We start from the raw sequence: 22,099 nt of genomic DNA on the forward strand, positions 1-22,099 counted from the left end.
GCATCCCTTCCACATATGAGACGTTTCTTGTCTGCCCTTCTTGAAAGTAGACCTGTGTAATTCTGGAGTCTGACAAATGGTACTTTCAATCACCAGTGTGCTGGCATCTGAGGCAAGTTGTATTCACCTGGCACGAGTGAGAGGCTTTCCTCCTGTGTAAACAGGAGTACCTTACAGAAAAGCACTAAGGCAGAGAAGAATCAGTCCACTCTGATACCTGGCAGTGGATGAATGGTACAAGGCTTTTCACTGGTTGTTGCTGTTAAACATGTTTAATACACCTAGCTCATTAGAATGCAATTTCTAGATGAAAAATCACAGCTGTATTACAGAAAACTGAGTATTATTTACTAGTCTTTAAATGGAATGATAAGGTTTTCCGCAACCTATATTAATCTATTTTACAGGTTAGTCATGCACATTGAGGTGCCCCTGTTCACAGTAGTCATTGGTTTGCAGGTTGAGTGGCTCTGGTATGTGTTGCTATCTTTGAAATTCATTTTAAATTTTTTTTTAAAGGAAAATTAAAAAATCAAAAGAAAGCTGTGAGCAAGTTTGGATCTTTTTCAGCCACCTTGGAAAATGGAATCCAGCTGTCCTTGAGCTATTATGGACCTACAGGGAAGACAGCAGGTAAAGTAAGCAAATAAAAGAGGATATTTGAGAACCATAGGGGGAATTTTTTTTTCTTATTTTTTTTTTCCTTCATACACCCTTTAACCCAATAGTTTGTTGCATGCAGTTCTGCCTTCCTCAGCAGCTGTTGCTACATGGTGGGGAATTTTCAGCAAGGCTCAAGATGAGATTACACTGTCAAGAATATTCTGTGATTCAGATTTCAAAATGGAGAAGATCTCCATGTTTTTTACTTCCTGTGAAAACAGAGCAGTGCAGGGAAGAACTTGCAAGTATTGTTATTAAGTAGCCCAGCAAAATCAGCCAATTAATTTGAGCCAAAAAAAATGTGATTTGTTGAGGAGTCTTTTTGGTTTTCCAAGAAATAATATTTTTGAAAACTTATATAGGTGATTATGGAACTTTCATTTTGCATTAGGAGTTGGACTTTAGGTTACAGTTGTGCAGACATAGTGAGGGATTTCTCTCAGCCTTTCAATAAACACATTCACCAACTGGAAGCAATTGCTTCACAAAACCACAGTGCAAATAGTGTCTACTTTTACCAAGAGCTTTTTGTTTCCATTATGATTGAAAGGCCACTGAAACCATCATATGGATAAAAATGGAACCCTCCTCTGATCAGAAAATAATTCTGGCATTTTTCAGCTCTTACCATATGAAAACATTTAATTGAGTGCATCTTTGTGTGAACTGTGGTAAATCATTCAAATATACACTCAGTTTTAATTTTTCAAATACATTTTACAAATTAATTACTTAAAACGGACTTTTAAAACTTGAGCATTCACAATGTTGTGGACTGTGAAAACTTGTATTTTGGCATAAAAGAGAGACATGTCTAATTAAACACCTACACGTCAGCTGTGATGTTCAGGCTTTTTCACATCTGCCATAAATATCCTGTCCTACATTAGAATAATCCTTGCCATGTTGAGCTTTAGCGCAGCACTGCTGACTGGCATTCTTTGATTGTTTGCAGTTTTTCTACAATCACTTGTTCATGACTAATTCCCCTTGTGGGTGTTTGTATAGTAAGTGGTCAGAAAAATTCTGACTAGAAATATTCTGGTTTAGACTATTCTCATATGCCATCCATCCCTAATGTAGAACAGTATGCCATGTAATCTGCAGTTTCTCTCCACTGATTGGTTAAATTGGATGCAAATTACTTATTTTCCCTGCATTACTGAAATAACTTTCTGGAACTTCTCTAATTCTCATTTTTCTTATTGTTTTTCTCATTTTATCTCTTCTGTCTTTCTTTTAGGGAAGCTAAGATGACAAAAGGCCTCAGGCTGTTTGCCAGTTTTGTGCATCTTTTTCATTTCTTGGTTAAATGTTAATATTTCTTTAAGTTTTGCATTATTATTTGTTTTCTCTAGCACGATGACAAAAATCTAACTTCAGACCAACTTGCAGCCAGGCTTAGAAGCAAGCTTCCCATTGCTTTGTGACTCTGGCACTGCTTGAGCATCTGCAGGTCTTTTGACTCTGATTATTATAGAAGCTTTGCACTTGGTCTTTGTGCCTTGATGAAATAATGAGAGTACAACTCCAAGTGCTAGAAATCAGCATGTGTGTGTAAGAGAAAGGAAACGTTCCTTAATCTGACAGTCGTCTGGAATTTCCCATCTCTCTCTCATGATTTCCAAAGACATTTTCCCTCAGTTTCAGCAATCTGCTCTTTTTCATTGTTCCCCCTCAGACACTATGTTCTCATTTTTCAGGGAAACCAGGGTAAAGGGGTCGGTGAAATTTCCTTAGGGGTCAAAAGCCTATAACAGCTTCTATTCCTCAATTCAGCACTCTGAAAAGGAGTGTCATCTGACACTGAGCATGTTCCACTTCACACCATGGGTAGCTGTGAAGGATAGCTCCCCTCACTATGTGTGAGAACATGCTTATACCCAGTTTGCAGTGTTCACAGGGATATTTCTACTCACCTAACAAGATGGATTACATTCACTAATTATTTTATTGGACAGGTGCCTCAGAATCCTTCATTTTGGCTATCCTACTTCTCTGTGGACTACTGGCTCTGTCAAAGTTTGTTAGTCAGCTGTTACATCTTACCATCCACCTGGAGATGAGTACTACTGCTTGTTTATTCCATGGCCATGCTGTCTAATAAATGTCTGTCAGAATGGGCCCCATGGAGAATTTTAAACTTTGCTATTTTATGTGATTAGCTGATAATTTCTCTCTAGCATATTACAAATAAAACAGATTTGTTCACCATTCCTCAGACTTCCAATAAGCTGTAAAAGCCACACAACTTAAATTTCAGTACGTGAAAGCAGAGCCACCTAACAAGGGATCAGATTCTCATGCGTCAGGCCTGCATCAGCTAATGAAAATGGGGATTTCAAAAATCTTTGTGGCAATCTAAATTTCCATGGATATGGAAATGGATATATTCAGGTATCTGTGTATTTCCCTAATGTGTTATGAATATATTCAGATATCTGTGTGTTTCCCTAATGCTGGCGCCAAGTCAAAAACTGAGATTGGCGGCTTAAAAACTAAGGTGGAAGGCTTGTTATCCATGGACTCCTAAATAGGACTTTATCACCAGAAGATTCAATAGTTTCTTCTAGCCTTAGAGTCTTAAATTTTGGGTCATCTTTGCAGGTGCCATAAATGCAGAATCATCCATAAGGCAGCATGCAGGCAGCCTTTCTAGTAGTTGAGAACTTTATTTTTAAGGTGGCCTCTGCATTTTCTTACCTGCAGAGGTAAAACCATCTATGCCAAAACCTTTCTGGAAACAGTGAACATAGTAGCACTTAAGCCTACCTTTTATATAGGTAAAAATGTACTAACACTTTATCTACTTTACAGAAAATGCTATGATCTTACACTAGAACAGTTCTATTAGCATACTTCTGGATGCATTTCTTTCCTTCTTGGTCTGAATGTGATCTGGCTTGCTATTTGTCAATGAGTTATTTAACTTCGTTGCCTGATGTATCAGTTTTCACATTAAGTAATATTGTTCATTGGAAGAAGCAGAATTAAAAAGTAATTTTACCAAAACCAAAAAAAGAAAAGATTTTCTGGAAGTCTTCCTAAAGACATTCTTGAAATGACTGACTTTTTGTTGAACTTTATGCTTTGTAGGAACTACAAGTCAAGCTTGCTTTATTTATTTAAAAAAGGTTTTCAAAAGATGGTTTCTGAGACCCTGATGTTTTGATCACTGGTGTTTTCAGTTCTTATCTATATGGGTGTGCTTAAGATGTGGATAGTAAGTTGTTCCATCTGAGGTAACAAGTTCTCCAAAACAAGAATTCAATTACCTAGATTGTCTGGATGGGAAACAAGGTGCTATTTCATGAGTTATAGGTTTGGGACTTAGGCTGCCTTTCAAGCAAGAAAAGATTATTTTAAAAAATCTTTCAAAAAAGTGTTACAGTTGGGACTGGCTGGGGTTTTCTGATTAAAGAGAAGTGTCAGTTTGTTGAAACAAAAATTTTTTACAGGAAATCTTAGTTTCTGTTAATTTTATTTTCAAGAAGCTGTTTTGGAAGGCAACATGACTACTTCCTGTCAACATGCTTAGCAGGCTGCCATAATGCTTGGCCTTTTAGAACTGGGGGAGTCTTAGCAAGTCTAGATCATCAGATTCTTTCTGTATCATTGTAGCAAAATAGAGCTATGTCAAGCAAAACTGCTGGAGTCAGTTTGTGCTGGATCAGCCCATAATAAAGCATAACAACAGTGATCATTTCTTAGATACTAGACTCCGAATGTCTTCACCTATCTAAGTATTCTGGAGGTAAAAGATGATTTAAAAAATTGTATTTTCTAATTTTGAGACAGAAGTGATGACCTGGGAGAAACAATAGTTTCAAGATGTCTTTTAGGCTGATGAGTAGTCAGCCTATGGAAAGATTTTCTAAATAATTTCATATATTCAGCCCTTCTAATAAACTCCACAACCGAGGTTCTTATTTCTAAGGTAAAATTTAGTGAACAAAATCTTGTTAAAAAATAAAGTGTGGCCATCTACATTTATGAAACTTAATTGCATTAAAAATACTGCTTTTCCCTTCCTTTAGATGATGAAACAGATCCTGTCTTAGCAAGAATTATGAACATCCCTTCTGTTCATACTCCAACTGAAATTTCTGCTGTTAAATCAGCTTCAGGAAAAACAGATAAGTCTGTCAAACAAAAATCAGGAAAATCTCTGCCATCTGGAAAAGCAAGCCATAGCAAAATAGGCCCTCCACCACCTGATGACCTGGTAAAGCAAGAAGGAGGAAAGGTGAGAGAATAGACATTATCCAGTGAACACAGAAAAGAAACAAACGAAAATTCAAATATGTAAACTTATGTAACAGAAACATATAAACTTCTCAGAGGGCTTTAAACTGTGCCTTAGCAAATTCCTAACAATCTATGGTGCTTCTAAGGATATGTTTTACTCTTCTAGTTGTTCTTAGATGTACACGTTGGCAGCTGTTAATTAAGCTAGACATTATGACTCCATGATGTAAAGCAATGTGTCTTCCACTGTCCACATACTTTTGTCAATTTTGTCTTTAAGTTACACCTGTTACATTATTAAGATGTGACTAGAATGGCTCTAGAAATGAATTGTTAGTTCAAACAAGTAGAAGGACTTTTCTGTGCTTTCCAAAACCTGTATTGGAAAGTCTTAACCAACCAGTAAATTAGTGGAGACAGTTTTGCAAAAGCTTGCTCTGTGATTCGGTCTTTCCAGCTGATCACAAGCCAGGGACCAGAAACTGAGGAAGTTACTTTTCCCTGCGACTGAAGGACACAGGACAGGTCTTTGGAAAGGATGAATGACATTTCAAAAACATTCTGAATTTCTGTTATGGAATACTTAGCAAAGAGTAATACAGGAATTACAGGACCACGTGCCTCAGAAATGCACAGCATTTATTCTCGAACATCTTCCACAGAGCTCTGTGAGAAGCTTTTTGGCATTAAGGCATGTGATTATGGGAGGCCATATCAGTTCAGAAATGGGTCACAGTTCCCCTCTGCAAAATGACTAACCTAGATTATTTCAGGTCATTAGCTAACTATTGGCAGAATATTGTAGGCAACCACAGGAGGTTTGTTTGGTTCAGTGATCTCACAGATCAGCCAGAGTACGAGTTACATGAAAAGTTCTCAAAGAAATATGAGAGGAGATATTAGCAGGATGGTGTGGAAAAGGATGCGGGAGTTTTCTGTTTGAGATCATTTAACTTCTTTTCTTTTTTGTCGTTGTTTTCTCCAACCAGCAGTGTCCCAGAAATGGACACAGTTAAAATACAAAATAAACTCTGAGAGAAGGACAGAAATGCACATTAATAGTATCAAGAAGCAATGTAGTTACCACCTTCAGTTTAGGAAAGGACAGTCTTCTGAAAACAGGCATAATCAGAACACAAAGGAATGAGGTCCATAATCATGTAACACTAATGCTCTAAATGTTTAATGTAACACTAATGCTCTAAAATATACTGAGATAATTCTTTAATGATATTTATGATTAAAAGCTATCCCGTTTAACCTGATCAGGTTACAGAAGAGTAGCATTTCTAGGTAACGTACTTGTTAAATGTGGTTCTTAATATATTTCCAGACTAACTGCAAAAATATGTAAAGCATATAGTAGTGTGTTTTAATTTCCCCTCTACTTCATTCTATCTTTAATCAAGTATGGCTGAAATGATGTGGAAAGAACTGCTAATAGAATGTCCCAGTTCTCACCCTGAGCCAAGTTTCAGTCCAGTCTACTGCGTATAATACTTTTCATGACCAATTATTTTCCATTCACACAGCCATTCCTCCCTCTAACATTCTGCTTCTTCCATAGGCTGGTGAGTGATATGTAAAGAACATGAGTGCATGATGGCACCACATCTGCCGTCTTTTCCTACACTGTTTTCTCTCTTGTCCTGTTCCTCAGAATTTCTCCATGGAAGATGAACACTAATTGATCTATCTGTGGTGGCTTCCAATTCCAGAGACATTTCATGAAACTCTACTTCAGTTCTTGATACCATTTGCTAAGGCACTGCCCTGAACAGGTTCACCACCTTCTGGTCTAAATATTTTAACATTTCTTTTTCAGAACTATGTCCTGGAAAACTGGTCTTTTATCTACTGTGGTTACTTTTGGCCGCTTCTCTCAAAATCACTCATGCTATGCCCTCACCAGAGGTTTATGACTTATCTTCTCAGCTCCCTTGGCAAGGGAGGTTGAATGGAGATCATCATTCTGTTGACAGAGCTGGGCTGAACTGTTCAAAGAGGTAGAATGGACAATATGGAAATGAAGGGTTAAATGCAGTGCAGGTTCATTGGAAACAGGAGATAGCTTCTATTACACAGCAAATGAGAGGAGAGAGTAGTAGGAAAGACAAGAACAAACGCATATTAGGAGTTGTAAGAATAGCCTTGGAAGACTCTCTAGACACGACATACTTATGCTGCTTCCGTGGTACCTAGTGGACGAAGTAATGCTGTGGCTCTTATTTCAACATGGATTTTGTCCATATCCACAAAAGTCCTGCTGACCTAATTTCAACAAGTTTAGCTAGTTATGTAAAGAGCATAAGCATGGAAAGTGGTATAGGGAGTTGCCAAACACTCAGCATAACATACACCAATTGTGTGGCACAAATGAACCCTATACAAACAAGTACCCCTACCATTAAAATTCTGTCAGGAGGACATCCGAGTTCCTCCTCTTCTTCCAAAAGGCTTTTTACTATTTGGTTCCAAATGTCTTTGGACAGAAAGTGTATATAACACCTGCCTCTCTGAGTCTGCAAGTATTTTGGAGGACAGGATTAGAAAGTGAAGCAAACTTGACAAATTCACATGGACATGGTCTGTAAAATAAGATGCAATTCAGTAAGAATAAGTGCTACATTCTACAATTACATATAAATAATCAATATATATCTGCAGAATGGTTAACAGTTCTATCAATAAGAGTTCCAGAGAAAGGTCTGAGAGTTGCAATGGATCACAGGCTATACATAAGTCAACAATGCCATCTTGCTGTGAGAAGGGCAAAGACCACTTTGAGGTGAATAAACAGGAGTATAGCCTGCTAAATATGTTATTTTCCATTCAGAGTTGGTAGGGCCTCAGCTGAAGTGTTGTGTCCAGTTATGGATACTGCACTGCAAGAGAAGCACAAGCCACACTGGAGATTTTTAAAGAAAGTACCAAGAAAGATCGGAGGTCTAGAAAATTTGACTGGAAGAGAAAGATTAAAAGACTTGGTTTGGATTGGGTTGATCTAGAGTTGAGAGACAAAATAGCCTACTGTAAAGAGTTAAAGGGACACCATCATCTCTCATGCTAGCCCATAGAATCAGAAGAAATTATCAGAAGTAAAATAATTTTCTGCAAGAGCAATTCAGGCTAACTGACAGGAAAATGTCAGTAAGGTTAATCAAAGTAAAGCACTAGAATAGCTTGCCAGGAAACCCCCAGCCCTGGAAATTTTTGGAATAGGTTACATTAACAGTTTTCTCCAATTATATAGGTATACTTGATTTTTTTCTTTTACCATTAGACAGGGAGAAGTAGATGACAACTGAGGGTTACTTCTTCCCTATTCTGTGACTTCTACCTCATGTTCCTGTGACAGGTTCAAGACCAGGACAAGTTCTCTCTGTTACCTCTCTATGCAACCCAAAACTGTTTTCATCTAATGACTACTGGCATAGTGTAGTTCATTGTCACATGGGTTTTTGGGGGGATGACATCAAAGGGTCCATTGTTGCATTTTTTCCAAATGTTCCAGGGTCTTTGGACATTCCTTAGGTCAACCTCATCTTTTCTAGTCATCAGAAGAGTTTCCTCTACAACGCAGTGCAGAGGATTACATGTTTTGATTGCCAAACATTCCTTCCTGTCCCCTTCTCAAGTCAGTCCTGTATTTGCAGTAGACTAGAAGTACTGCTTTACTTATCTTTTCTGCTCTTTTAATGATTATAGGTAAAATAACTGATGTGCAACTTCAAGAATTATTTCACACTCTTCTGCTTCACGTTATCCATTTATTGTCATCTCATCTTGACACTATGGACAATGTAGCATAATGACTCAGCAAAATGTATAACATTAGGAAGGGTTATTCTTCAAGCGTTAATAAAGAAGAGCAAAAGAACATAGCATAATCAAAGCAAATAAGCTAATGTTTCCACTTCAGAATCTGTAAACTCTCAAAATGTTAAAAATGAGTGGTAGAAAGCACTTTTTGAAAAAAATGTTTTGTTACAACTGAAATCTGTAGTCTAATTTTTTTTTATTCTTTTAAAATGTGAAAGAAAACTAATTCTTATTTCATTCTGTAGATGGAAATGGAAGAATCATCTTCCCAAACGCAAGTGATATCAAATGCTCCTGCTTTTCCAAGTTTGAACATCTCCTGTCCCAATGGACTAGTATTAACTTTCCTTGGTGAAAGTTTTGGAGGTTAGTTTTCTGAGCCACTGCAAAGTAGAGAATTTAAAAGAAGTTGATGAAAATTATTTCTGCCCTGATGGATTTAGATGTAACAATATGAATTTTTTAATGTCTCAGATTGCTAGGTCTGTGTTAATGTCTATTAAATAGTATTTGCAACACAAATAATATGTTTTAATTCAAACAAATGAAAAATCTAGAATTGCAAGTTGTTGGACATAACAGATTGGGGGCAGGGAGGCAGCAACCCTAAAAAGCACTTGGGAGTCACATTGGATAATCAGTTGAATATGCATGTATATTGGCATACTGAAGAAATATTATCAAATTCAATTAATAAATGCATATATATCGAGGAATCATGAATGATAACAGGAAGATTGCTATATTACCTATATTGCTATATTACCTATATCTGCACCTCCTTTGGAATCATATCTACTGTTTTTAAGTCTGCCAGACAAGATGTTCTTGTTTTGAAAGATACAGGGGAGAGTGGCAGGAATGATTAAAGCATTGGAAGATGTATCTTATAATAAGCTCATGTCACCAGAGAACTCAATGTAATTACCATAGGAAAGGTCATAGGAGTGACTGGTGCCAGCCTGGAAGTTCAAGGAAACAGAATTTTGATGATAGCTTGTAAACACAGTATACAAAGGTATTACACATTTCAGGGGCTTGAAACTGAAAAGTGGTACTTTATACATAGTTTGGCAAGGAGCATGAGTTGAAATGCTAAATAGTTGAGGTGAACAGAACAATTACAGACACATACATGTAGTGTCTTGACACAGCTACCATAATTATACTCATTAGCGCACTCAACACATAAGTTAATCTACAAACCTTATTTCTTCAAGCAGATAAAATATCTAACTTTAGTTTCTACACAAACTCAAACTTGGTGAAACTCAGGAACGTTTTTCACCTTTATGAGCATTTAGGAAATTCCTCTCACTTAATGTCAGTCTTCCAAAAGTTCAACATCCATAATAAATCCATTTTCAAATTTCCCTTGTTTTCATTTGGAAACACAGACACATCCACAGGAGGATGCAGAATTTCTTAGTAGATGACTGCTTTGAATTGTTCTTTGAAAAACAGAGTCTATCACTCTGTGGGTTACAGAGGAAACCAACGAGGATTAGCTTTACTCACCTAAAGTTGCATACCTTCTGTAGATACCACGATGCTGTGTGTTTAGCACTGTTTGAATATTCTGTGCAGTATTAAGTAATTCAGAGTTTGTTTTCAGATTTGAAGGGTGAAGCCACTGCAGCTGAAGCTGAGAAAGAGGTGATAAAGAAAAGTGAGGCCAAAGCAGATAAAGCGAAGGAAGAGGAGGTTGAGAAAGGTGAGACCAAAGCAAATGAAGCAAAGGAGGAAGAGGTCATGGAAAGTGGAGAGAAGGAACATGAGGTTACAGAAGGTGAAATAAAGCACAAAGATGCCAAAAGACAACAGACCAAGCAGCCTGCTCTGGAAATTCTGGTTAGGCAGAGTTATCCCCAAAGGGTAAAGAACTCTCATCTATATACGCCTGTGGCAAGGCAAACAGAACAAGAGATGTCAAGAGTCATCACCAGTCAAGGAACTGTCATAAAGTACATGATGGATGGCTCTACCCAGGTATGTTTAGTAGAATTCGTTGAAAGCAAGCTGCATATGAACTTGTGCTTGTCAACTGAGACAGAAAAGTGTCCCATTTGCAGATGAAGGAGTTAAGTAACCACTAAGTTATACGGCCATGTCAAGACTAAAATGCATTGTCTTAAGGCATATAGGGAGCTTTAACAATGAAAATTTTAGTCATTTAAAGATTTTAGGCAACTTTGAGATTGGGAAATAGCTATATGAATATGGTTCTGAGTACTGCGTTCCTGGACTTAAACATCTGAAGCGTAGATTAGTTAGGCTTTGGGTATTTTTGGCAACACAAAAGCATCCGTATATTTTTCAGTTATCTGAACAGTCATATGGGATCCAGAAAAGACCTGAACTGTTCTTCAGTTCTCCAGACACCTTTAGGTATTCTTAATTTTCATCAAAAAGATTTTATATTCCTAAGTACCTTCGTTGCTTGCACGTATTTAGGTGGCCCATAATTCTGATACCTTTTAGGTGCTATAGGCTAGATATCGTTTCTGCAGATACTGTTATCAATCTACAGGCAACTGTCTTTTTATAGTCTAGGACTCTGTATAGTTAGCAAAACAGTTGAAAAGAAGAGTCATCCGTTTTGACTCAAAACTGTCAAAATAATTCCTTATTTCCTCAAGTGTTTTTTTTCTAAGTAGACCACAGTTCCTAGTACAAATTCTTTACATTCATTCATCACATTAGATCTTGAACCATTTAGCCAGGATTTCTGAGAAACGTATCCATTTCAGAAGTACGCAAAGAAGCTTGCTGCTGCATGTCTATATATTCTCAAGATACTGTCTCCTGACAGAAGAATATAGATCTTATGTGCCCAGCATGATTGTACTATAGCCTTTGTAGAAGCAGGTTATGAGTGTGTCCTTATTCATATTAACTTAATGTTTGTGACTCATCAAGAATGTATTGCATATAGATAAGCATTCAAAAAAGAAATAGTTAATTACCTTACAGTAACTGTAACTCTTGAGATGTTTCTATATGTTGTTTTTTTGGTTTCCACATTGTACTGTCTTCTCCCTATAACATCTGTACTGTATTTGTAAATGAATTCAGGGATAATTGTTTCCTCTACACAGGGAGCATGCATATCAAGAGTTGAGTGTAATAGACCATAAATCTCAGAAACCAGCTATAAGATAATAAAAAAATCATTATTTCTTTTTATTAGCTGTCTTGATGGCTAAAATATTAACAGTAATCCTAGACATGTGGAATACCTGAATAGTGATACAGATGCATTACCACTGCTGCAAAAAAAAAATCACCAACCTTTGACCACTTAACTAGTCAGAATAATCTCACTTTTTACTTTTATAACATCTATTTGTTACTAAACAAAATCCCCATTATTTATATATATATATGAACTGCAGCAATTAGCAGTTCATTCTCTTTGAGATAACTTCTTTATTTCTTGTATACATTCTGAGAGTTTTTACTTCTTTCCTCTCCATTCCCCCACAATATTCTAGTGACTATTGCATTTGCAACACAATCTTTTGAGACTTTCTATTGGTGTTTGAAGTTATTTTAACCTCTATCATGTCCTTGATTTCTGTAGATTCTGTTTGCTGATGGCACAGTGAGTAGGAGTCCTGATTCTGGCCCTGTCCTGCCACCACCCACGATTCCAGATGATATGCTACTGTTACCAGAATCAGAGCCTGTACCTGAGATCAGCACTAAGAAAGGTAACATAGCAGTGTTTTGGGCAGATTTAAAGTTAGCAGGGCTGATAATACTTAATAAAGGGCCTATTTCTTTAATCTGAAAATTCTGCCAGTGTGAAAATGCAATTTTATCTGTACTCAGCTGCTGCACACTGCTGATTTGTTATCTTCATATCAAATAATCTCTCTCCTACTCCAGATTTATTTTACTTCTAACATGCTAGGACTCTAATAAGGGTGTGTAAGAACTACATCAGTAGCAGAGTGATTCAACATGAAGTATTTTAAAATAAATCCTTGTAACTACAGTAGTGTCAAATCCTTACGTGTTACACAGCTTTTGGTCTTGAGAAATGCTTCTCTTGCAGAGGACTTACTGTATTTTTCTTTCTCATTATATCTATTCCAAGGCATCTACTGTTGGTCATTATCAATTAGTTGTACGGATTTGTGGTCTGTCCCTATATAACCATTCTTGCATTACTTTGTTTGGCTGAGAAAGAATGAAATAAGTTTTCTTCATACCTCAAGAGTGTAGTCTGACATCACCGTCAGTGCTTATTACTGCAAAGAATAAGTATGACCTGTCATAATATTAACATATAATTTATTGGAAGTATGTGAATAAAAATTGCTGCCAAAGAGAAAAGTCTCTGAAAAAGGAGATTTTCAAGTCATCAAGTCCCGTCCTTGTTCTAAGGATATTCGTTAGGATAACTGGAAGGATATTTGCGAACTTCTCTGACAAACCATCATCTAATTTCCAGTCTCAGTATCTGTGTCCAGTGTATATCCTTTATTCCTTATCCTTTACTTAGGATCACTTTTTACACCCACCTTTTCTCTCCACTGCTTAGTCTGGACAAATTTATAGTGAAAAGTTTCATCTCTTTTTGGCTTTTTTTTTTTTTTTTTCCCTAGGATGTATTTTCTGTAAGCCTTTTAGACTTCTCTCTGGACCATGTAGGTCTTTTGCATACACTTAGTCTACGTTCCTCTTCTTGAATATGGGAGACCAGAGTTCTATATCACATTCTTAAAATAAGATCTCTCCAATTCCCTTTCACAATGGAATCTCCATCTCTTTTCTTCTGATGCAGCATAGGATTGTATTTGCCTTTTTTGTCACCGTGTTTTCACACTGACAACTTGTATTCATTCTAATGGATGATACCTCTAGGTCTTTCTTTTCTTCTACTGTTGCAGACTGGACTGAAGCAGAAATTATTTTTATTCCTTTTCACATTAAATTCCATTTGTATAGGCTGTATCAAATTCCTATTACTTTAATCTTCCAGCTCATGGGACAGTTTTGGATGCTTTTTTTTCTGTAATCCACTCAGGTTTTCTTCTGCATTGATAGTCACTTCTAAAGTCATGTCATAATCAGAAGTCATTAGTGTGCTGTTTACTTTTTCTGTGTCATTAACAAACACATTAAATAAGATAAATTCAAGGGCACACCTTTGAATAACAGCACTTACCATTTCCTTCGATCCTGACAAATAGTTCTTTCAATTCTGTCAAAACTAATACTCACAGAAACTCTGCGCTTTATTGATTTTGTCTTTTGCCTTACAGAATACCAAGTCTGATACAGAAATTTTTGTTCCTGCAGGAAAAGGCAGTGACAGAAACAGTATATCATACCCAACCAAGGATGAATTGTTTGAAAATACTGTTCAGGATCTGCTTAATCCTGAGCAACCTAAGGAGAACCAGGCAGGAACCTGGATAACAACAACTCCATTAGGCATTCGAGTGGGCACTGAGGGAGCAAAAAGAATGGATCTGAAGCCACTCTTATTCTATCAGGCAACTGACCCAGCTGATGGAACGGTATTGCTATTTTTGTGTTACTATAGCACTACCTACTAAGCTAAGAAACAGGGCTGCCATCATGTAAATTGAAGGATTTGTTCTTTGAACATACATGCTACAGCTTGTCTTATTACACTGTTACTAACACAAAAACTCTAGATTTTGAAGAAAATGTGAGTCCTTGGTCACTGAAGTAGATAAAGTTGCAGTAGTCTAGCTTCATCAGAGTTTTGGTACATATAATGCCTTGTTTTACTGTTGTTGCTGTTACAAGTGTCACAGAGGTAATAATGAATGAGTATTTCTTCATTCTTTCAGGTTATGACTGTACGAGATGATGAAGTGGTAATTGTTGAAAAACTGGATGGTAGCAGAGTAGTAGATCATGCGGATGGTACTAGGATCACAACTTTTTATCAAAACTGTGAAGAATTTTTTGTACCAGACAATAGCAAGAAAACAGGTAACATCAAAAGGGGAGCACTTATCTCTGCCATATCTTGTGAAGCAGATAATTGTCAAAATATGCTAAAGAAGGTTCATACCAATAGCCTAGATTACAAATCCACTAGTGCAATCTAGGCTTAGTTTGTCTGCTTAGTCCTTTTTTCATCAATATTCAGTGCAAAAATTACATTGTAGCACACAAGCAAATTTCCTTCTTTCCAGCTATATACTTAGATGACCCACCTTCACCATGACACCACCCTGTCTGTGTTCTATTATGTTCATTGCCCACTCTCCACCTACCCTGATACAACAAGCAGGCTGATTTGAGTCTAAACTGAATGGGTGTATAAGGACCAGGGCATCCTCATGTTCTTCCGAGAGGCCATGGACTCACCAGCCTCGTCAGTATTCGAAATTTGATTGAACATGGCCATGGAAAATGCCACGCCTAGTAGAAGTGAAACTACATTCACCTGAAACAAGAGGGGCTAATGATCATCTGTCTGTCTTCTGGCTGACAGTGTATCCTGTATGCTTAGTTCAGTTGCTGGATGAGTTCTGTAACTAACATGAAGTGTCTGTTTACTGTGTGGGTGTCAGGATTGTTGTGTTCAAACACAGTAGAAAGTTCTGGTTGTGGAACACCTCCCTGTAGTGGTCTGACTATTCAATGGGAAGACAATGGCCAGATTAACATTACCTGTTTGTTTTCCCCAATTTCTACTGCTGAAGGGAATTTCTTCACATCTTGGGGCTTGTGTCACAGGCATGAAAAGTTTCAGTGGTCCAACTTGTATGTTACACATACCCAGATCACTACAGTTACTACTGTAACTAACATCAACATTAGTTGATGAATTAGAGTACTCTCCTGACCACACCAGCCACAGATGGTTACAGACATTTTTTGCTGTTGGATTTTCCCATATTCACTGCAAAGTCCAAAAATTTGAAGGTTGCATATTTTTTACCTAACATAAAATTATGTAGTAAAGGATGTTATGAAGTCTGAGGGTCTTTTGCTGCGGAGATAAAGGTCCAGCCTTATGAGAGAAAAAGCAAATTGAATCCTAAGACTTTTTGGTGGTTCATGTGCTCCTGTCTAGTTGTTCTGTATTAATTCTTAGATAAACCCTTGGAAGCCACCACAAGGAAGGTGAAATGTGTGCAAGTAGAGAATCCTGAGTTTGCTACTGTTAAAACAAATTGTGAGGACGGTACCTGTTGTACCATCTTTGGAGATGGGACGTCTATTATAGCAAAGCCACAGGGAACGTATCAGGTGGGAATTATTTTTAGTTTGTGACAATGAAATGTATCTTTGTGTTCCAAGTTCCCTGCCATCAACATCTCTCACCTTCACTATTTTAACTCCCTTCTCTATAGCCTTCACAAATCCTATGATTCTCTCTCTTTTATACTCTGCCAGTATTTAGATTATAGAGGTCCTAGTCAACTGGACACTGACAAACATTGTCTCAGTTTTCAAGAAGGATAGGAAGGAAGACCCTGATAATTACAGGCCTGTCAGTCTTGCTTCAGTGCCTGGTAAAATTATGGAGAAGGTTATTCTGAGGGTTATTGAAAAACACTTGAGAGACAATACAGTTGTTGGTCATAGCCAGTACAGGTTCATGAGGAGAACGTCCTGCTTTGCTTAACTTATTTTCTTTTATGACAGTACGTCACCCATCTGGTTGACCAAGGGAAGCCAGTAGATGTGGAGGTTTTTTTGTTGTTTTTTAGCAAAGCTTTTGATACTATCTGTCACAGTATCCTTCCAGATAAAATGTCCAGCACACAGCTAGACATGTCCTTAATATGTTGGGTGAGCAATTGACCGACAGATTGGGCTCAAAGAGTTACATCAGGCTGGTGGCCAGTCACCAGTGGGGTTGCCCAGGGCTCAATTTTAGGGCCAGTGCTCTTTAATGTTTTTTATAAATGATCTGGACACAGGAATCGAATCATTTTTATAAATGATCTGGACACAGGAATCGAATGTACTTTAAGTCTGATGATGATACTAAACTAGGAGGAGCTGCGAACCCCTTTGAGTGTAGAGGGGCATTACAGATTATATCCATATGGTCTCTCTCCAGAGAGCTTGAGCAATCACCAAGTGTGTGGAATTTCACAAGAGCTGGGACAGGATAATCCTGGTTAGATGTACAGATTGGGCAACAAGAGGCTGGAGAGCTCTGATGTGATGTGAGGGTTTGGGTGGATGGCAAGTTGAATATGAGGCAAAACGAGCTAACCATGTCTTGGGGTACATGAAGCACAGCATAGCTAGCTGGTTGAGGGAGGTGATTGTCCCACTCTACACTGCACTGGTGCGGCCTCACCTCAAGTCCTGTGTGCAGTTTTAGGTGCCTTAATGTAAGAAGAACATCAGGCTATTAGAGTGTGTCTAGAGGAGGGCAACCAACCCATGTGCAGTTTTAGGTGCCCTAATTTAAGAAGGACATCAGGCTATTAGAGTATGTCTAGAGGAGGGCAGACAAGCTGGCAAAAGGTGTCGAGGGCAAGACTTAGGAGGAGCAAAAGGTGTTGAGGGCAAGACTTAAGAGGAGCAGCTGAGGTGACTTGGTTTGTTCAGCTTGGAGAAGAGAAGGCTGAGGGGTGACCTCATCACAGTCTACACCTTCCTAAAGTTGTAGACTTGAGGGGCAGTGGAGGGGAAGGTGCTGATCTCCTCTCTCTGGTGACCAGTGATAGGACATGAGGAAATGGAATGAATCTGTGTCAGGGGAAGTTCAGATTGGACAGTAGGAAAAGGTTCTTCACTGAGAGGGTGGTCAGTCACTGGAACAGGCTCCCCAAGGAAGTGGTCACAGCACCAAGCCTGTCAGAGTTCAAAGAGCATCTGGACAACACTCTTAGTCACATAGTTTAGTTTTAGGTAGTCCCGCGAGGAGTAGGGAGCTGGACTCCATGATCCTTATGGTTCCTTTACAACTTGAGATATTCTATGATTCTATGATATTTCCTCACAACTGTACCTCATATTTAAATCACAAGCTTAAATTGCCTTAAGTCAAAGAAAACATTACAGAGACTAACATCAGCTAACTCCTGCACCTCATCTTCCTTCCTTCTCTCCCTCAAACGTGGATGATTCAGTAGTAAAGGTCTAAGAGCTCTCCTCTTGATTTGCATCTGTTCTTCATTTTCATGGTACCTCTAAACAGAATTCACCTTTCAGGACTGAAACTCTTCCCATCTTACTGTGATAGGTTTTGCCTATCAAGACAGGCTCTCTTTTCATTGATGAAGATTGTTCAGCGGTTTATACCCATGAAGTTTGCCATTTCATCAGCAAGAAAGAAGAGAAACAAGCAGGGAGATACATTATGAAACACACTTCCAGCACTATTTGTGAGATGATGGATCCTGAAGGAAATATTTTCAAGGTAAAATACATGGAAGGAAACAAGTTTCTGCATTTTAAGTAATTTTATCTCATAAACAGCTCTCAAAGTCAGCTTGTAGTCTTGAAGTACTTATTCTTAAAGTACCCTAGCTAGCCAGAAGGAACAGCTCCTGGATCAGGTCTCTGTAATGTTCTTGAGAATGTGATGGATTTCCTTTTACAGTATTTCCTCCCTTTTAGAGAGATTGAAATAAAATGTAAGTTCTACAGTTTATCTCACCTGTAAAGTTACCTTAATTAGGATGACTTGTATTGTAGTGAAAAATCAGTTCTGCAAATGAGGATTAAAAACGAGAGAGGATATTGGCTTTCCAGAAGGTCTGTAGACACACTCTAATCTGGCTGGTAAGGCAAATATTGTGCTAAAATGAATGATTCTGTCTTCAGAGTCATACTGGTTGTGCTGTGATCCTTTCACACCTAAAAGATATTTCTGAGCTAGGTTAGTACTTAGTTTTGAGTTCAGGAAACATCATCTAAGTGACTGTGAGCTACATGCTGTTTTCTGATTAAAGTTTCCAATTAAAGATTCTAAATGTGACATCATTAGTGCATCCTTTCTGTTGTTGCAATTGTAATCATTACCATTTTCCCAGATTCCTGTGAAACAGCACTGAGCTTCCTTCCCCTGGACATATGCATTATAATACAGTTTTTAACCTGTTTTTTCCAGACTGAAGAAGCAGTGCTTATATAAATCTATACTATCTGTCAATCTCTCCCTAACAAATTTTGAAATAATCAACAAGAGGGGTAGAAATTTCAAAGATACCAAATTCCTAGAAAATCATTGCAATTCAAAGCAGCACAGAGGTTGCTTGGCATCAGCATGAGCACATCCTGCTTTTTCTCAGCTGATACTGAGGGAGCAGAGGAAGGAAGCTGAGAAGGCTGTGGGGCAGTTGAAGGTATTGTCACAGGGGGATGAGAGGGGATATGGGGGTTGCAGTAAGAAGGGTGAGATTAATGGTTGGTAGGGATGGGAACCAGGTACAGGTGTCATAGAATTGGTTCTTCCTCTGTCCTAGTCACACCTGAGACTTCAGCAAAACGGACGTGGGCTGGGTATGTCAGATTCAATTCATGGACCGCCCTTTGACTCACTCTCATTTAAACTGTATCTTCCAAAGGCATCTGTCCTTCAACTGACTACACTGATAATTAAAGACATTATTATACCTGGTGTGCATATCACAGAATCCCAGAATCAAGGTTGGAAAAGACCTCTAAGATCATCCAGTCCAACCATCAACTCATCACCACCATGCGCGCTAAACCGTATCCCTGAGTGCTATGTCTGCACATTTCTTGAACACCTCCAGGGTTGGTGACTCCACCGCTTCCCTGGGCAGCCTGTTCCAATGTCTGACCACCCTTTCAGGGAAGATATTTTTCCTAATATCCAACTTGAACCTCCCCGGCACAACTTGAGACCATTACCTCTCATCCTATCACTGGTTACCTGGGAGAAGAGACCAACCTCCACCTTTCTACAACCTCCTTTCAGGTAGTTGTAGAGAGTAAGAAGGTCTCCCACCAGCCTTCTCTTCTCCAGACTAAACAATCCCAGTTCTCTTAGCTGCTCCTCATCAGACTTGTTCTCCAGACACTTCACCAGATTCATTGCCCTTCTCTGGACACGCTCCAGCACCTCCATGTCCTTCTTGGAGTGAGAGGCCCAAAACTGAACACAGAACTCGAGGTGCAGCCTCACCAGTGCCGAGTACAGGGGGATGATCACTGCCCAGTCCTGCTGGCCACACTGTTTCTGATACAGGCCAGGATGCCATTAGCTAATAATCACCAGAAAGAAATACTGTAGAAATTCACTCAGTATTGTCATAAGATTATCCAAGACAATATTTTAAAGTGAATAAATGCCTGAAAAGGGACCCCTCTATACATGTATGCCTATGTATATCTATAGGTAAATAGATAAAAATATATAATCTGTATCTCTTCATGGATCAACACATATATAGATGTGTATATATAAATGTATATATTTATACATACATATATACACCAGATATATATAGGTAGACAGATTAATATATATAATGCATAATAATTTATATATCTTTGTATGCCAACATGTATAGGTGTGTGTATGTATAGGGCTATATATTTATACATACATTCACCTACACACATATATACACACACCTGTATATATACACATTTGTATATATATATACACACAAATTTATATTTATATATACACCTAGATAGGAGTATATAGGTATGTACTGTGTAATTATTAACTAACATTAATATATAGACATAATTATAATTATGTATATATTTGTGTGTATCTGTGTGTGTAGGTGTGTATACATAGATACATATATACCTCCCAGAGGTACATCAGTGTCTGTCTGAGTATACAGTTATCTGGCTTGACCAGCAAGCCAGTATTTTTGTGTGAAGGTGCCTATCAGTGCCTGCAGATACCAATGTTGGAGATGGCATCTAAGCATGGATGGCCCCATTTGACAACTAACAGTCCCTGAGCATTTCTTAAATATCAGCAGGTGATATTATGATATCACATGTCTTTCTAGAAATGTTTGGTTTGCTTTTTTCACTGTCTTTTTAGTTTTCTTCTTCATGTCTTTTTCCTGTGAATTCTAGGTTGCTCAACTTGAAATATGTTTTTCTATCTCTTTCACTGAGCTAGGTCATACTACAGGTCAGCTGCATGTTACTGTTTTAAGTATATCATGTAACTCAAGTCATTTTATCTAATTTCTATTATAGGTCATGGCTGATGGCAGCACATCTGTATGTGTTCCTAGCATTGGCTCTGATGACAAGGAGGACAGAAGTTCAGCATCAGCACTCCCAGAAGTTAACAAACCTGTCACTTATGATGAGCATGTCCCCAGGTAAATTGCACTGGATTCATAGGTTTACACTTTCTTTCTTCATTACACTGTATTTGTACAAGGTTTGTAGATTTTTGCTTCCTTTGTTCAGTACTCTGTATTTGCAAATTTAATGTCATCATCTTGGAGTTCCATTTTCTTGTTGTGTCATCACAGTACTTTTTTGCCATCTGGAAAAGAATGCAATTCAAAAGCCATTGGATTTGATGATTAGTGTGGTGGGTTGACCTTATCCAGCTGCTAAACACCCACCCAGCCACTCTTACTCCCCCTCCTCAACAGGACAAGGGGAGAAAATAAGATGCAAATGGTCGTGGGTTGAGATAAAGACAGGGAGATCACTTTCCAATTATTGTCATGGCTAAAACAGACTCAAACTTGAGGAAAATTAATTTAATTTCTTGCCAATTAAAATAGAGTTGGATGGTGAAAAACAAAGACAAAAAACGATAACACTTTCCCTTATCCTCTGTTTTTCTCAGGCTCAACATCACTCCCTCATTCCTGACCCCTCTACCCCCTCCAAGCAGCACAGGGAAATGGGGAATTGGGGTTGCGGTCCGCCCATAACAGTTCCTCTCTGCTGCTCCTTCTTCCTCATGCTTTTCCCCTGCTCCAGCATGGGTCCTTCCCATGGACTGCAATCCTTCAGGATAAACCTGCTCCAGCATGGGCTTTCCACAGGCAGCATTTCCTTCATGAAATACCCACCTGCACTGGTGTAGTCCTCTCCACAGGCTGTGGGGGAATACCTGCTCCACCATCGTCTCCTCACAGGCTGCAGAAGGGATATCAGCTCCCTGCACATGGAGCACCACTTCTCTCTCCTGCTTCTCTGACCTTCGTGTCATAGAATCATAGAATGGTTAAGGTTGGAAGGGACCTTAAAGCTCATCTAGTTACAAGCCTCCTGGCATCAGCAGGGACACCTTCCACTAGACCAGGTTGCTCAAAGCCTCATCCCACCTGGCCTTGAACACTTCCAGGGAGGGGGCATCTGGGGCAACCTGTTCCAGTGTCTCATCACCCTCACAGTAAAGAATTTCTTCCTAATATCTAGCCTAACCCTACCCTATTCC

The 22,099-nt window shown here is 38.4% G+C and overlaps 1 protein-coding gene across 1 annotated transcript in view; it reads left to right on the top strand.

The window, feature by feature from the left end:
• The window catches only part of SPAG17 (sperm associated antigen 17), a gene marked incomplete at both ends in the record, with an annotated part of 74,977 nt that overhangs the window by 37,499 nt on the left and 15,379 nt on the right, over positions 1–22,099 (top strand). The window contains 10 exons of the mRNA XM_029084489.1: positions 520–633; positions 4,701–4,909; positions 8,979–9,099; positions 10,349–10,722; positions 12,317–12,446; positions 14,044–14,264; positions 14,565–14,709; positions 15,824–15,978; positions 17,936–18,112; positions 20,893–21,020. Coding sequence (XP_028940322.1) covers positions 520–633; positions 4,701–4,909; positions 8,979–9,099; positions 10,349–10,722; positions 12,317–12,446; positions 14,044–14,264; positions 14,565–14,709; positions 15,824–15,978; positions 17,936–18,112; positions 20,893–21,020 — 1,774 coding nt within the window. The remainder of the gene's footprint in view (positions 1–519; positions 634–4,700; positions 4,910–8,978; positions 9,100–10,348; positions 10,723–12,316; positions 12,447–14,043; positions 14,265–14,564; positions 14,710–15,823; positions 15,979–17,935; positions 18,113–20,892; positions 21,021–22,099) is intronic.

This window comes from Antrostomus carolinensis, unplaced genomic scaffold, assembly GCF_000700745.2.
Source record: "Antrostomus carolinensis isolate BGI_N321 unplaced genomic scaffold, ASM70074v2 scaffold17514, whole genome shotgun sequence".
NCBI classification, from domain to species: domain Eukaryota; kingdom Metazoa; phylum Chordata; class Aves; order Caprimulgiformes; family Caprimulgidae; genus Antrostomus; species Antrostomus carolinensis.